The sequence below is a fragment of the Podarcis filfolensis genome, assembly GCF_964270895.1.
Source record: "Podarcis filfolensis genome assembly, chromosome: 7".
Taxonomy (NCBI): Eukaryota; Metazoa; Chordata; class Lepidosauria; order Squamata; family Lacertidae; genus Podarcis; species Podarcis filfolensis.
In genome coordinates, this window is record NC_139603.1 from 29,782,567 (window position 1) to 29,798,390 (window position 15,824).

At 45.6% G+C, this 15,824-nt stretch overlaps 1 protein-coding gene and 1 long non-coding RNA gene across 4 annotated transcripts in view; both read left to right on the forward strand.

Annotated features, from left to right (window-relative positions):
* The window catches only part of LOC310767306, a 131,627-nt gene that overhangs the window by 84,703 nt on the left and 31,100 nt on the right, over positions 1-15,824 (forward strand). The window lies entirely within an intron of this gene.
* GCNT2 (glucosaminyl (N-acetyl) transferase 2 (I blood group)) overlaps positions 6,671-15,824 on the forward strand; it is a 39,176-nt gene continuing 30,022 nt past the window's right edge. Inside the window, exons 1-3 of one of the 3 annotated variants that reach the window (XM_083623957.1) lie at positions 6,671-6,788; positions 11,183-11,316; positions 12,984-13,922. In XM_083623957.1, coding sequence (XP_083480083.1) covers positions 11,298-11,316; positions 12,984-13,922 — 958 coding nt within the window. In that variant the 5' untranslated portion in view covers positions 6,671-6,788; positions 11,183-11,297. Of the gene's footprint in view, positions 6,789-8,936; positions 9,805-11,182; positions 11,317-12,983; positions 13,923-15,824 lie in introns of those variants that run through there. The other 2 variants (XM_083623958.1, XM_083623959.1) reach the window with 2 other exon arrangements.

Below are 15,824 nucleotides of genomic sequence, written 5' to 3' on the forward strand. Positions count from 1 at the left end.
GTGGAAGAGGCTCAAGTGATGATTGCAGGGTCACTACCAAGCAAGTAACAACTATATGAAAAATAATTTATTGTTAATCCCTCCCCCCAAGGTATGGAGACACATTAAAGTGTCTCATGCAACATGTTTGTCAACATGACTAAGAATCATTTCCACTAATCACAGTTCTTATAAAATTTGGTAAACCATTAAAAGGAAATGCATTGAAATTCAACCAAGGGGAAGTGAGGAAGTCACTTAACCATGTTAAGTGTAATTTTTAATAAGGTTATGATTTATGTTTGTTTGTTATATGAATTTGTTTATAATTTTGTGAAAATCAATAAAAAATGGGGGGGGGGGAGAATCATTTCCACTAATACTGCCTTTTCTTCATTTCTGATACATTCTGTGTGCACCGTGAATTGATTTTGAGGAGACGCTGCCATAAAAGGAGCATGGAGAAACTCTAAATCTTTTCCTAAGCTTTTGGCGCCCTCATGTGTCTAGTCCTGTTTAAGGCTAGAGAATTTTTTTTTTGTCAATCGCATCCTTGCAAAACCGGAAGAGCAACTGGCACTGTGTGTGTCAGTTTGTACTTGACGGGCAGGTATCAACTGGCATTCTTTTCACAAGTATGCTGAAATAACAACACAAAGAACATGATTAAAAATAATTGCTTGGTTGCCAGGAAGTAGCATGGCTTAGCTTTTCCTTTACAGCAGTGGCAGGAGGCAGGTAGAGTTAGGCTTACCAGATGTCCCTGGTTCCCAGCTACAGTCCCCAGATTCACCAATCTGTCCCTGGACAAAATCCATCCCCGGAATGTCCCCAGAATTTAATTAATGTCCCCTGATTTTCCCCAGAGAATGGGAAACCCAAGCTGAGGAGGTGCAGGACAGGCCCTTCCCTCACACACTGGGCCACCGCTCTTGCCCTCCAAGCAGCCGCCCCACCCACCTGTCACTCTCCTTGGGCATCCCCAAGTACCAGCAGCAGCAGCAGCCCCAGCAGCAGCCAGAGGCACAGCACGCTGGGTGATTGGCACCTCCACCGCTGCACCATTGGGCGGTCTCACTGCTCTTCTGCACAGAGCCCGACCTCTCTGGCTGTGTGGCACACGGGCAGAGAGAGGAGAGAGAGAGAGAGAGAGAAGAGAGAGAAGAGAGGGAGGGAGGGAGCCAGAGCAGTACCTATTTATCTACTTGCACTTTGATGTGCTTTCGAACTGCTAGGTTGGCAGGAACTGGGACCGAGCAACGGGAGCTCACCCCGTCACGGGGATTCGAACCGCCGACCTTCTGATCGGCAAGTCCTAGGCTCTGTGGCATGAGTAGTGCCCCCCTAGACACACCCAGGGCGATTGCCCCAGCAGTGCTCCTCATGCTTGGCCCCTGCATACAAGGAATACAGATCTTAGCACCTCTGCTGGCTGTCGTTTTATACATTTGCCTATTTCTGCCTAACTTGCCAAAGCAAAGTGAGGAGCATGTTCTGAACTGACTTCCAAGACATGTAAAAAAGAAAGCAAGATAGTAACTGATGGTCAGTTTGCACAATGAATGGAATGAAATGGCACTCACCCAGGGTCTGTGTTCCTTTGGAAAACTGAGACACAGTGGAAGCTGCCGTAGCTTAAAAAAATGGTTTATTCACCTATTTACACCTCCAGTCTGCATGGAGGGGGTCCAGATCTTACAGCATTTCAAGAGGGGCTTGTCCCCCCACAGCAGTGCAGCATCAGAACTCCCAACCTGCCTTCAGTCAGCCTGCCCAAGATGCATCCCAGTCATTGCTCTCCTTCATTTGGCCTAGCTGCAGGCGGGGTCGTCCTCTTATATACCTGCTGGGATTGACAAGGCATCTGACCCTCACCTGAATCTCATAGCTCTTTTGATTAGTTATCATTTAACTCTTGGGGGAAATAATTAGCATCACACGTCATGTGCATGGAAGTTGCCAAATCAATTAACCAACTAGAAGGGTTACTGTTAATAGCACCAGTTTTCCTATAACTTGATATTGCTGGATAGTTCTGATGAACTGCAAAAGCATTTTAAGTTTGCTTTCTGTTGCTACCCTGGAACTTTTCTTTATTAGTGCTACTTCGTTTTGTACAATTCCTTGCAAATGAAGGAAAACAACTTTTCTGCTTGTATATGTTGATAATATAATTTTGGTTACTAAGGACAAACAAGATTGTACAAAAACAAGATTGGGTGCAGGCCTGGCCAGGACATAGGCGTCCTGACTGTGACAAAGGTGACCTGTGTGCTTGCTTGGTTGATTAACAGCTGTTGGGAACTTCAAGGTCCCTGCTCTTCCTTCTTATGCTCTTTGTATTGGACCTGGAGACTCCAATAGAGAGCATTCCATGTCAAGAAGGAGGGCAAGTGGGCACTCTATCAAATGACAGGGCAGGAGTTATACGGAGCAGGGCCATTTCACTGGTGGTGCCCATTGTATGCCTCGCTCTTCCCAGACCTACTCTCTTTTGGCCTGTATTTTGGAGCTTTATAATTTAGGAAGACTATGGAAGAACTGGTTGACAAGTTTTATCAGTCGCTGATATATGAGCAGATTTTATTTGCTGCTATTCTGGGCTCACCTAATAGCAACAGTTCTGCTACTCCTCCTTGCCAAAGTTGCGCTTTGTGCGTGGAGGGAAAGCGGCGGGTTTAACCCTTTGCGTGGAAGCCTGCTCTCATTTCATTTTAAAGCACATAAATATATATCAGTCATCCCCATCTCCACGCAGTCTCCGCTTTTCTTTTTTCCCCCTACCGCGATGGATGACGAGAAGGGCAGATGCCAGGAGCGCAAAAAGTGTAGCACAACAAGCAAGCTGGGCGGGAGATGTGATTGGGGGCAGGGGGGGGAAAGTGTTTCCAAGCCTCAGCCCCCACCCCAAAAGCAATCGTGGAGAGCGACGGCCGTGAATGAACTGCTGCCGCCCCAAAAAACACAGACACCGAGAGAGCCCTACGGTGTGCCTAGAAGAAAGGAGGAAGAAGAGCCGAGCGGAGGAAGAGAAGGAAGAAGAGGAGACAACAGCTTGCTACCTACCTCCCGCCCTTTGCACCCTGCTGCCCGCTCCGGCCCCGCTTGCGCTGCTTGTCTTTTTTTTTTTTTTTTTTTTGCAAATCTATGCAATATTGCACTTGACCTTCCCAGCTCGCCAGAGCCGCCGGTGCAAGACGGGAAGCCGAGGGGAGAGCAGCAGAGCTGGCGTGAGGCCCCAGCCAAGTGGGCAGGGCTCGAGTCGCCCGCAGCCCAGAAACTGGACGGGGATGGGAGCAGAGAAGAGAGAGACCCTGTCTGGGCAGAGGCGAGGTCACGTGGCGGGGAGCCGCACTCACCTCTTGCGAAAGAGAGGGGGCGGCGGAGGGTCTCTGTCCGACACGTCACACCACCGCCAAGCTCCCGGAGTGCGCATGGGTGCGCCCCCCAACACAGTTGGAGCCTCCGTCCTCCCTGGCCGGCAAGGAGGGAGGGAGAGGAGCTGCTTCTTTTGAAACCCGGGAAATTTAAGGGACTTTATCAATCTGGGACAGCAGCGGGACATGGCACTGGGATAAGGGACTGTCCCGCCAAATAAGGGACGGTTGACAGCTATGCCTAGAAGAAGGCTGGAGAAGGAAGGGGGTGTGTGTGTGTGTGTGTGTGTGTGTGTGTGTGTGTGTAAACCTCTGGCCTTTTGTACAGCTGGAAATGTCACCTACTGTACATTTTCTCACCTGGCCCCACTTAGCACCTGCATGCTGTCCCCATAACGTTGCCCCAGTGCAGCCCTTGCATTGAAAAGGTTTCCCCACCATTGGGGTAAATGAAAGTCAACAAGCCCGGTATGTATTTGTTTCTCTAAAGTTCCTTTTTCTCAAGGGGAGACGCACTTGGGAAGTTACTACATGTTTCTTTGAAGGTTGAGATGCCTCCTTCCTTCCACAGTTAGTGTGTTTTACAGTACAGCATGACAGCATGATTTTTATTGAAAATTAATTGTACAATTTCTCATTCTTTCTCTAGTAACACTGGCTTACCCTTTCTGAACCAGGCGTGGGGAAAATGAGCCAACACTACCATCTGCTGGTAGTAAATCATATATATTCCTCCTGGATTCACCATGATCTGTTATCTCACTGTTGCAATTGCTTGGTTTATTTTTTTTCATACAGAGAGAGCTTTGAATTATATCCTTGCATTGAAAAGTTCACAAGGTGGTATTCCCTTATTTAAAAAAGAAAAAGTTCAGAAGAAGAGGTGCATCTGAGAAAGTGGACTCCGGTCCATGAAAGCTTATGCCATAAAAATTTTGTTCGTATTCAGGGTCCTACAAGAATTAATTGCTGCTCATTTTGTTGCTTTTAATGAACTGCTCATTTGTATGATATATATTTGATGATGACTGTTCCTTGATTTATGTTTTCAGATGCTCCGAGTACGTTAGAAGGAGAACAGGATATAGAAATAAATAAACTTAGGTTTTCTGAGGTTTTGCTGCAATAGACAAACGTCGCTGGAAATTTTGCCACTGATATCGAGCCCTACAAATCATAGAATCAAGAATTCCCAGTTTCACCCAGACTTGGGAATTGGATTGCAGCTTGTCTGCCTATTTGTCCAATGGCAGGCAGGCTGCAGCCCCAGTCCCAACACTGGGGCAGATCCGACTGAAGCAGCAGGCTTCACTCTGGTTCGCCCCATGGATTTTAAGAAATAATTTTACAATTTCAAGCTTCAAGGTGTCATATTTACAACAACATATTTCTTTACAATGTTGTAGGATGTAGGTAGAAATAAAGATACATAAAAGAATGCAAATTTGTCACGGCATCCTTCTGTTTGTTTGCTTAAAGAAGGTAGATTTCCATGGGGGGGGCTGGGTTATTTATTTATTTGTTTTCTGAAAAGGGAGTGGTAGGCCAAATAAGTTTGGAAACCTCTGATGTAAATGTTTCACATTTTATCAAAACTCAAAGCATAGGCATGGTGTCCAAATGTAACCACTTCTTCCTTAAAGGAAAGCTTTCTCTAGTCCTTCCATAGAAAACAAGACATTCCAAACTGACAACTGATGTAGCTATAGATATAGATGCAGAAAGATAGATATCCAACTTCTGCTAATGTGGGCACATGCAAATGTTTGTAGTACAGTACAGTGGAACCTCATTCCCGAACACCCACATTGTCGAACGTTTCAGTTCTCGAACGCCAAAAACCCGGAAGTAAATGCTTCCATTTTCGAACGCTCCTTGGAACTTGAACGTCTAACACAGCTTCCGCTGAGTGCAAGAAGCTCTTGCAACCAAGCAGAAGCCACACCTCGGTTGTTAAATGTTTCAGAAGTCGAACGGTCTTCCAGAATGGATTACATTTGACAACTGAGCTATCACTGTACATTAAATTCTTTTCTGTATGTATGTATAACAAAGAACTCCATGCAACGCAAAACTTGGCATGTTCTGAATTTATCCCACACAATTTCTCCCTTTTCTTATTCAAGATCTTCTATGCCCTGGGGACTAAACAGTCTATTTCAAGCCTCCTATGGTCACCTGATACACTGGGTGCCTTTGACTCCCATGGTTCTGCTCACATTGCTGACCGTCAGTGGAAGGAAACAGCCGGAGAACAATCTTAGAGAGTGCTAGGCAACATAATAGCAGGTGCTACAGCAGATCTCAACCTATAATTTGGAAAGCTCCAAAAGCAACTGCTGCAGTTCTTTAACACAAATGCAAGCCATAACTAGCAGAGTTCTTAAGATATTGTGTTCCCCCAATTTACACCTTGCCCATGAGAAGATTTGTTACTTGATGCTAACAAGTTCGGGAGAGTTATTTTCCTTTGTTTGCTTTTAATAAGATGATCCCAGTTTAGTTGACTTCAATGGAATTACAGGAAGGTCTGCCCATCAAATGATTAATCCATTTCTTGAACAGATTTAGCCCCCAAAAAGCCTGCAAGGATCAAGAGATTGAAAACACCCTTCTTTTGATCACAGGGTTTGATGGTTCAATGGGGAAGAGATTTTTGCTATGTTTGCAATAGACTAGCTTTCTTTCTCATGTTAGCTGCTACTCATTCTTTCTTGCAGGAGAGTGTTTTCTTCACACCCCTCCGAAATGAGGACAAGCTAGAGCCTAGCATATGCTGCAGAGTCTTCTATGACTCCTGTCTGCCAAGCAGGGAGGCATTATTCAAAAGTAGAAAAATCAAAGAAGATGAAGAAACCACCTAGAGTAGGGAACTAAAGTGCAATTCTTTGATTTCCATGTGATATTATGTTGTTTTGCAAAGAATAATTGAGCACCTTCACTACCCCTTTGTGTGGTCTGGCTGTACTGAAGCTCTAACACAGCTGGAGCTTTCTGACACGGAAAATTTATTTGCCCTAGCAAGCAGTTCCCATAACGTACCATGTTCTCCGTTTTGCATGAGTCAAATGCATGGTTCAGCTAATTCCACTTCATGCCATATTCTTAGGTTTGTTGGACGAGAACAGCTTCAGCTCCTGGCTATAATTGTTTTAATTATACTGCATTTCCCCTGTTGCCTTGAAAACTGCAATTGATGTGCACAGTGGCATCAGATGGCGCTTGTTTATACAAGTGCTTTTTTACTTTTTATTTCGTTTTTTGCTTAGCTCACATCTCTGTTGCAACAAAGCCAGCTGCATTCAAACAGAGGGAGAGGGAGAGAATGCAGTTCAGCAAACTGGCAGGGCAGGAGAAGAGTGGAATTATGGAGCTTGTTCGAAACCTGAGTTGGCTTTAAGAATCTCCAAGCAAAAATGCTGGATGGCTGATGTAAGTTTATGGGAGATTTGATATTCTGCCACTTGCTAGATAATGAACTGGATGGGCCATTTGCCTTTGGAGAGGTGTAAGATGGCAGTGAACCCATCATTTGCTTTTTTTTTTTGCTAGAAATATATATTGAATGCTGATATCTGGACATTTTGCTTATGTTTTAATGAGCCAAGATGATACTTCAACCTCTATTTGCCTCCCACTGGTTTGGAAAATTGTTGCTTTAAAAAAAATAATAATGCAGAGTCTGTGGAGCTTTTTGTCTTGTCATCAGGCAGGCTTCTATTTTTCTTCCATTCTTTTCCTTGTTGCCTCATTTGAGGACCCTTAGCCAACAGTTGCAGGATAAAATAGTCAGAGCTGAAGTTGTTTGCATGGAAATAAATGCCAGTCAGTAAGTGGGCATTGCTCTCCAGAGGGAGAGTGCATTGAAACTAAGAGCAAATAAAAAGGGGATATAATCTTTATGGGGGAGGGGGTATTTCCTCCAGAAATGTTGTGTGCATAGCAGAATTTAAATGCATGGACAAGCATTGCCCCTGTAAAATTCAGATTATAAGAAATACACAGTGCCAAAGAGAATCTTGTCTGGTTACTGACTTAAGAGAGTGTTTCAGCTATAGAACAAACTACTTCAGGACATGGTGAGCGCTCCTTTGCTAGAAGCATTTAAGCAGAAGCTGGGAGACCAGCTGTCGGGGATTCATCCAGTGGCGTAGCGTGGGTTGTCAGCACCCGGGGCAAGGCAAGTAATTTGCACCGCCTAACCCGTGGATTTGCGCCCCCTAACCCGTGGATTTGCGCCCCTAACCCTAACCCCCAGATGTTGCGCCCGGTGCGGCCAGCCCCCCCTGCACCCCCCACGCTACGCCACTGGATTCATCTTTAGCCATTGATCCTTGCAGGGGGGAGGAGTTGGTCAGGAAGACCTCTAAAATTCCTTCTAATTCTAGGATCAAATGCTAGGATTCTGTGCACCTCACAAATATGCATGAATCTAGCTCTTGAACCAAAACGTAACAGTCCAATCATGATTATGATTATTTCTAATTATATTTTATTAAGTTTCAACGTTTTTAACATATGCAGTCAAAACACAATTTCATCTTTTCTCTTGTTTTTGTCGACTTCCCACCCCTTTTTCCCATGGAGTTGTTGTTTCTCTCCTTCTGCTGCACCCTATCTTCAAATCATAACCACAGTATTATAATCTCATTACTTCTGTTGCTCATAACTCAAATCCTGCTTGCACGTTCCCCATATTGTAATATTCCCTGCAGTAAATAGTCCAAAAAAGTCACCCATTCTTCCATAAAACACGCATTAGATTCTCTAAATTTTGCTGTTCGTTTTGCCAGTTCTGCATAGTCCATTATCTTACTTATCCATGAGGATTGAATAAGAAACATGATGTCATGTAAAGTAGTATACAATACTGATCCAGATATCTAATAAAGGAGCAGACTGGCTGCAGGGCAATCTTTACAATGGGCATGAATGACATATATGACCAGCACAGGGCAGATGCTGTGGCTAGGGGACACTGCAGGCCCAGCGCCGCTCGCGGGGCTAGTGCCTGCCAGTTGTGTCCTTCTCGGCCACCCTCTGGCAGCTGGTGCTCTGAGAGCTCAGCCCCAGGCCACACTGCTTTGGGGAGCAGCATGCCAGACTCTGGGGCATCTGGACTTATGCATCACCTTGGGCTTAGGCGTGCCACCCCTAAAGGTAAGTGCCACTGGGGGCACCCTGCCATCTTGCCCCCTAGCTATGCTACTGTGTCACAGACTCTTCTTGTCCACTAACCCATTATCTATTCAGCTCCTGACATCTCCTCCTCCTCCCAGTCTTCTCCCCCCCCCCCGACCACTCATTGTTGTCCCACTACAAATCCTCTGGCTCTTAGCCTTCTTCCCTTGTGGGTTCCCCAACTGGTGCCTCTCACCACTCGTGCATCCAGCCAGTCAATGGCATTAAAGGGACCCCTGACCATTAGGTCCAGTCGTGACCGACTCTGGAGTTGCGGCGCTCATCTCACTTTATTGGCCGAGGGAGCCGGTGTACAGCTTCCGGGTCACGTGGCCAGCATGACTAAGCCGCTTCTGGTGAACCAGAGCAGTGCACGGAAACAGTGTTTACCTTCCCGCCAGAGTGGTACCTATTTATCTACTTGCACTTTGACGTGCTTTCGAACTGCTAGGTTGGCAGGAGCAGGGACCGAGTAACAGGAGCTCACCCCATCGCGGGGATTCGAACTGCTGACCTTCTGATTGTCAAGTCCTAGGCTCTGTGGTTTAACCCACAGCACCACCTGCATCCCTCCCATCAATGGCGTTAGGGATAAATAAATAATTCTTTGTAACGTTTTCTGTTGCTATGAACTTCCATGCAAATAAGGAACTATCTCATGCTGCATCAGCTATGTTCCTTTTCCTCTCCCCGTGTGCCCCCAAAATCTGCTCTGGAGGGTCCCACCAACCCTGCAGAAGTGATCTGAGAGCATGCAAGGGGGGGTGGAGAGGGAGCTCATTTGAGCACACAGAAGTCTGTTGCGCCAGCAAAGCTGTAGCATTGGATATGGCCCAAGGAACAACTTCATCGTCATAGCGTCTACAAGCGTAGCTTGGTCACCAAAAGAGCTCAGATGCAAATAATAATGTTCAGGCAGAACCTGCACAACCAAAGAAACCATTTTTTAAAAACTCCTTTTCAAATGGATATAGCCAGGAGGGAGGGTAAATAGGGAGAGTATTTCTGAGTTGTGTCAGAGGAAGAGAATGTGGGGCACTGTTTTAGAAGGGGAGGGAAGGGGAGGAAACAAGCAACCAATAAAGCTGAAGAGAACTGCCCTTCTTTTGGGAAATATGATTTCTCTATTCTCCATGGGAGTATGGGAAAACTGGTTTCACAATATATAATCAGATATTAGATAGGCAGTCAAAAACCTGGGAATCTTACACAACTCATGAATTAAATAAGAGCATTACCATCAGTGTACACACCTAAGAATATACCAGTAAGTGGTATACTAACACTCTGTAGTTGCTGCAGTGTAGTATTTTTATCAACATGCTACAGTAACACTAATGGGATGATAACAATGATGCGACTTAAGGGAATGAAATGTCAGCACGGTGGGAAAAAGGAGACAGGGCAGGTGCACGCTTAATTCCAGAAGCTGTAAGTTTTCATACGTGTATGTGTTGGGATACTGCCAGGGAGATAAAGTCCATCATGACTCCACATCGTCTCCGGACGTCCATCGATCTCCCGTAGACACGCAGTAGCAGCAATTAGCGACACGAGCTTCCAGAACTAGCTTGTGACATTCCAGAGCTCATGCACACTCTATCAGCAGATAATGCACAGCAAAAGATGCACAGCAGGAGAGCATATTTACAAGTTTTATTCAGCGTTGAGCAGAACAAAAAAACATGACTGCCTGCTTCAGTGTCTCCGACACAGAGAGAGAGAAACGAAAGCAATAGAAAACATAAACATCCTGTGAACAGGAAATACGCAGGCTGTGACACAAACATCCTGCTCCCTTTTCAGGTGGAACGGAAATATCCTAACAGTATGTGCATGTCTGAAGCTGCCATAATGGCATAATGCTGTGTCTGCTTACTCACTGTGTTCAGTTGGCTTTACTTCCAAGTCAGCCTGCACAGGACTGCAGCATGGCAGGGCAATCCCACACTTCCTTTCCTGTGAACATCTTGTATATAAATATTTTTTTACAAATAAAGATGAAGTGAAACAAGTTGCAAACAAGTGGCTTTGGAAATAGCAACTTCTGCTCAAGGCATTTGGGCTCTGCAATGCATTTTGCCACCTCAGAAAGGTAAAGGGACCCCTGACCATTCACCTCATACTTGCCAGATAAAATCTCCATTCTAAGGCACTTCTTCGTTTTGGTGTCCCACCCAGGCTTCCTGGCCATCTCTTCTACTGCTGAGTAATTTGTACTCTGATAAGATTGCTCCTATCCGTTGCTAGCATTCTCCTGGGTTTGGGAGATTCCACTTAGGTAAGAATGCCTCTGCTCTGCTTCCAGACATTCAAGTCCTATCTATTTGCATATCTCCTTTCTCACATAGATTCATTTTAATTTCCAACCTGTGCATACTGGAGCCTTTGGCTTAAGGGCAAGTGAAAGAAATATAGATCTTGAATGGGTGTGGGTGAGTGGGCAGGTTGGAGGCCGTCTCTTCAGGTTGGTTAGAACCATACTAACCGTCAAGAGGGTGCCTGAGGGGAAGAGAGCAGGCAAAGATTCCAGTTCTGTCCCATTAGCTGGTTCTTCCAGCTCCTCTAGCTTGATCTCCTGTTTTTCTATCCACCGTGCTCTTCTGCGCTCCCTCCCTCCCTCTTGCTTTCTGTTCCACTTTGGGATGCAGCATTCCTACCACCACTACTCTGTTGACAAATAACTGACTCTCCCCTCACCAAATTCCTGAAAGGGGCTAGGCCTGCTCAAGGGTCCTTTTCTGCTGGTCACTCTGCTCCATGACTGGCTCTCTGGATGGTAAGTGCTTACTTCTGACCATCTTTTCCAATTCCACAGACTCACTTTCATACAAACAAACAAACAACAAGTGCTGACAGGCTGGTCCTAGACCAGGAGTCAGCAAACTTTTTCAGCAGGGGGCCAGTCCACTGTCCCTCAGACCTTGTAGGGGGCTGGACTATTTTGGGGGGTGGGATGAACGAATTCCTATGCCCCACAAATAACCCAGAGATGCATTTTAAATAAAAGGACACATTCTACTCATGTAAAAACATGCTGATTCCTGGACCGTCTGTGGGCCGGATTTAGAAGGCGATTGGGCTGGATCTGGCCCCCAGGCCTTAGTTTACCTACCCATGTCCTAGACCAAATGTCACCTCAGGCAAGGAAAGGCTTCGACACCTTTCTTCAATGTTTCAACTTTTGTAGAGCCTCTTTTTTACAAATGTATTTGCTTTCCAGTTCATGACTGGGATGCATGATTTGCAGACATGATTTATTATTATTTTTTAAAAATTCAGGCCAGGATCAGATTAACTGTTTGTATTATTTGTTTCAACTGTTGACTAGATATTTAAGTAGATAGCCTACACAGCATGTGTGTGTGCGCGCGCCCACGCAAGCCTGGCTCCCCAGGGAAATTTAGGGTCAATTGGTCCTAAAACCAGCCCTGCATGCATGCCACCCATTCACTCAAATACGACAGCATGGACCCATGAGAATCTCCCCCCACCCCCGCCTTCATGTGCCCTTGTCCTGTGCTGCAGCTTTGGATTCTTGGTGTAAGAAGTGACTTACTCAGCTATGTATGGCTCTTTTGGTGACTCAGTGGGGAATCAGTGACAAGTCTCAGTGGAACGTTTGTAAAAAGCAGGTTGAAATATGCGCTCTGTGCTCAGGTTTGCAGCTAAACAAGCAAGTGTGCAAACTGCTGGATCAGCTACTCTGTTTGTTGATGGTGGGGGTCAGTACAAAGAACTGAGGGCAAATAGAGAGGACTGTATCAGGGCTTGATTTCCCAGAACAAACTGTATATCTTGTTACGTATACCTGTGTATCTCCCCTTTGGGAGAGGGGCAGACTCGCCATAATCTCTAGAGTCGGTAAAGAGCTAGAATTTCAGCAAACTCATAAATTCACGAAGTAAGGAAAGTCTGGTTTGTTAAAACTAAGCCAAGTGCTGTTGCATTCAGTTTAGGAGCAGGTAGCTAGCCAGGGATAAGCCAAGCCGATGACAAAAGGCGTTGATAGCCCATCTAAGTAACCACCCAGGTGGCATTTGTGGTTTCTTTAGCCGGAGTTGAGGCTGTCTCACCTTGCCTGGGGAGAAGCCCCACTGAATTCAGTGGGACTTACTTCTGAGAACACAGGTTAGGATTGCACTGTAAGTCCATACATTTCAAGCACATGACTCCCCCCCCCCCCAAAAAAAATAATGGGAACTGTAGTTTATTGAGGGTGATGGGAATTATAGCTATGTGAGGGGTAAACTACAATTCCCATTATTGTTTTCTCTCTGTGTGTGATTTACATCCTTTAACTATGCTTTAAATGTATGGTATCAGTAATATTTAATCTTTTACTGCACCTTTAGACCAAACATTAATTTGGGGACCCATTTCTCCTTTTTTCCTATTTTTAAAACCACCAACTTTAATGCTGTGTATCTTCTTTGTTTTACCCAGCATTTTCAGCAGTGGCCATGAATTCACAAATGCGTCCCATTCTGACTCTTTTCATCTTTGCGGTTTTCCTCTCCATCCTATTCTACACCTCAAGACTATCGAATGAAAACATTCCAAGGAGATTCAACCAGTTGGCCACCTCGTTCTTAGCAGAAACTTGCAAAGCTATTACTGAAGGAAAAAAGCACTTCTCACCCCAAAAGATGCTGAAGACATCCTTTGGGGAACCCAACTGCAGTGATTACGTGACCCAAAGCCACTACATTACCAGACCCCTCTCTGCAGAAGAAGCTGCCTTTCCTTTAGCCTATGTGATAACCCTGCACAAAGAGTTTGATACTTTTGAGAGGCTCTTTAGGGCCATATATATGCCCCAAAATGTCTACTGTGTCCACGTGGACAAGAAGGCCACCCGTGCATTTAAGAGAAAGGTGGAGCAATTGCTAGGCTGTTTCCCCAATGCTTTCCTTGCATCAAAATTGGAGCTGGTGGTTTATGCTGGGGTATCGAGGCTCCAGGCTGATCTGAACTGCATGAAGGATCTTGTAAAATCCAAAGTGCCCTGGAAATACCTTCTCAACGCTTGTGGGCAAGATTTCCCCTTGAGAACCAACAAGGAGATAGTTCGGTACCTGAAAGGGTTCAAAGGGCAGAACATCACTCCTGGGGTGTTGCCTCCACATCATATTCTTATGAGGACAAAATACATCTACCGAGAACAGGTTTACAGCATCTTTTCCTTCATGCTGGGGACTTTTCTGCGGAAATCACCAGCTCCGCACAACCTGACCATCTATTTCGGCTCTGCTTACATTGCACTTTCAAGGGAATTTGCAGACTTCATCCTCAACGACCGGAGGTCTCTTGATCTCCTTGAATGGTCTAAAGATACCTACAGTCCAGATGAACATTTCTGGGTGACACTCAACAGGCTGACAGGTATGCTCCTTTTCCTTCAAAAAGTTGTTCTGTTGTTGATAATAATGGTGGTAATAATAATAGTGTTACAAAAGTCAGGTGCCCATCCCCTCTGCCAAGCGGTGGCAAGAGTTCATGGGGTTCCAGGCACTCACCCAGGGTCTGTGGTCCTTTGGAGAACTGAGACATGACGGAGACTGTCATAGCTTTAAGATTTACACCTTCAGTCTGCATGGAGGGAGTCCCAGTCTTACTGCATGGTCATTTCAAGAGGGATTTGTTCCCTACAGCAGGGCAACCAGCCTTCAGCCAGCCTGCCCAAAATGGATGCCAGTCCATTTTTCTCCAGCAACTCTTGCTCAAAACTCTCTTTTCCTATCATGCCCAGTTACCCTGGCAACCTTCCAAACCCCTGTCTCTGTTCACACCTCAGGGCATGGGGCAGGGGAGGACAGTTCTCTTGCGTTGCCAATGGTCCTCAGTGGCTCTGTATTGTTTCTTAATAGCCCTAGCTTGGCCAGGTCGTTTGCATAGGCTAGCCTAGGAATTCCTCTGCAGTTTGCATTTCTCCCTTTACATCTGAAATCATCAAAATCCTACAATTCATAAATTCCTATGGTCCCACACCCAATCTATAACAATATTAACCAACTTTTTCAAGCCAATCTTCCAGTGATGGAAAGGAGGGATGGGGAACCTATGGCCATCCACACTACAGCTCCCATCAGTGGGTTGAGGGGCTTGGCTCTTCAGAGAGGTGGGCTGCCTTTGCCATCCTGGCTCCTTCCATAGGCTTTGAACTTCAGTTCCCATCAGCCCCAGTCAACATGCCTTAGATCGGAAATGTTGTGTAGAGCCTTCCAGATGTCACTGGGATACAGCTCCCATAATCCTTGACCTTAGGCCATACTGGCTGAGGCTGATGGGAGTTGGAGTTGGGGTTCAACAGCATCTAGGAGGTTTCTCAACTCAAGCTTAGATGTAAAAAGATGACTGGTGGCTCTTTTTCTCTTTTTCAACTTTTAAAAGGAGAGGCTCACAGTGGCACTAGCGCTCCTATGCCCAATCTTTCCATTGGCATTTCCTAAAAGGGCTTCAGCACAATGCAACACAACATGCCATTGTTTTTGTTCTGGTTGCACTCCAGATGAGTATGGCAAGAGGGGGAGCCACAAGCTAGACTTCCAGGACTGGGTCTGGAGTGCCTTTATGCAAAGACTCAGATCCCTTCTGTGGACCCCTGTTGGCCCAGAGAGCGGGCAGTTTCTGATCTACCTTGCTGCCCTCTGGAACACTTGAAGGTGGGGATGGAGAGGCATGAGTCCTCAATTAAGAGCTTGGACAGAGATATGGACTGTGAACACACCATACATTTAAAGCAGATTTAAAGCCCTTGACTCCCCCCCCCCATTAATCCTGGGAACTGTAGTTGACTCCTCACAGAGCTACAATTCCCAGATCCCTTTCCACACTACAGTTCCCAAGATTCCTGGGAGCAGTCATGAGCTTTAAATGTACGGTGTGTACACTGCCAAAGATCCACAGCAGTTAACACTCCAGTAGTCGATGTTTGATGTGATGGTCCTGGGGCAGGGTGGGAATTGAATCTGCCATTATTTTTAGTGGGTCTGATATTGTATCCAGTCACTCCATCCTCCAATATGGAAGAGCCTAAGTGGCTTACAGAGCACATAGTTCTACATAAATACCTAATGCCTCCCCCCCAAATTTTTTTTGTAAGATCTGTGCATTTTATTTCTCAAGCAAAGTTTCAAAAAGGGATGTGTCCTTGACATACATACTGTGAAACTATTCTATAATCAAACCTTCCTGGAAAACTATGTAGATTTCAACTTTAGTTTGTTCTACTTCATTTAACCATGCGATATGAAGTCCTTTCTCCACCGCATGGTCCTCCAGAAC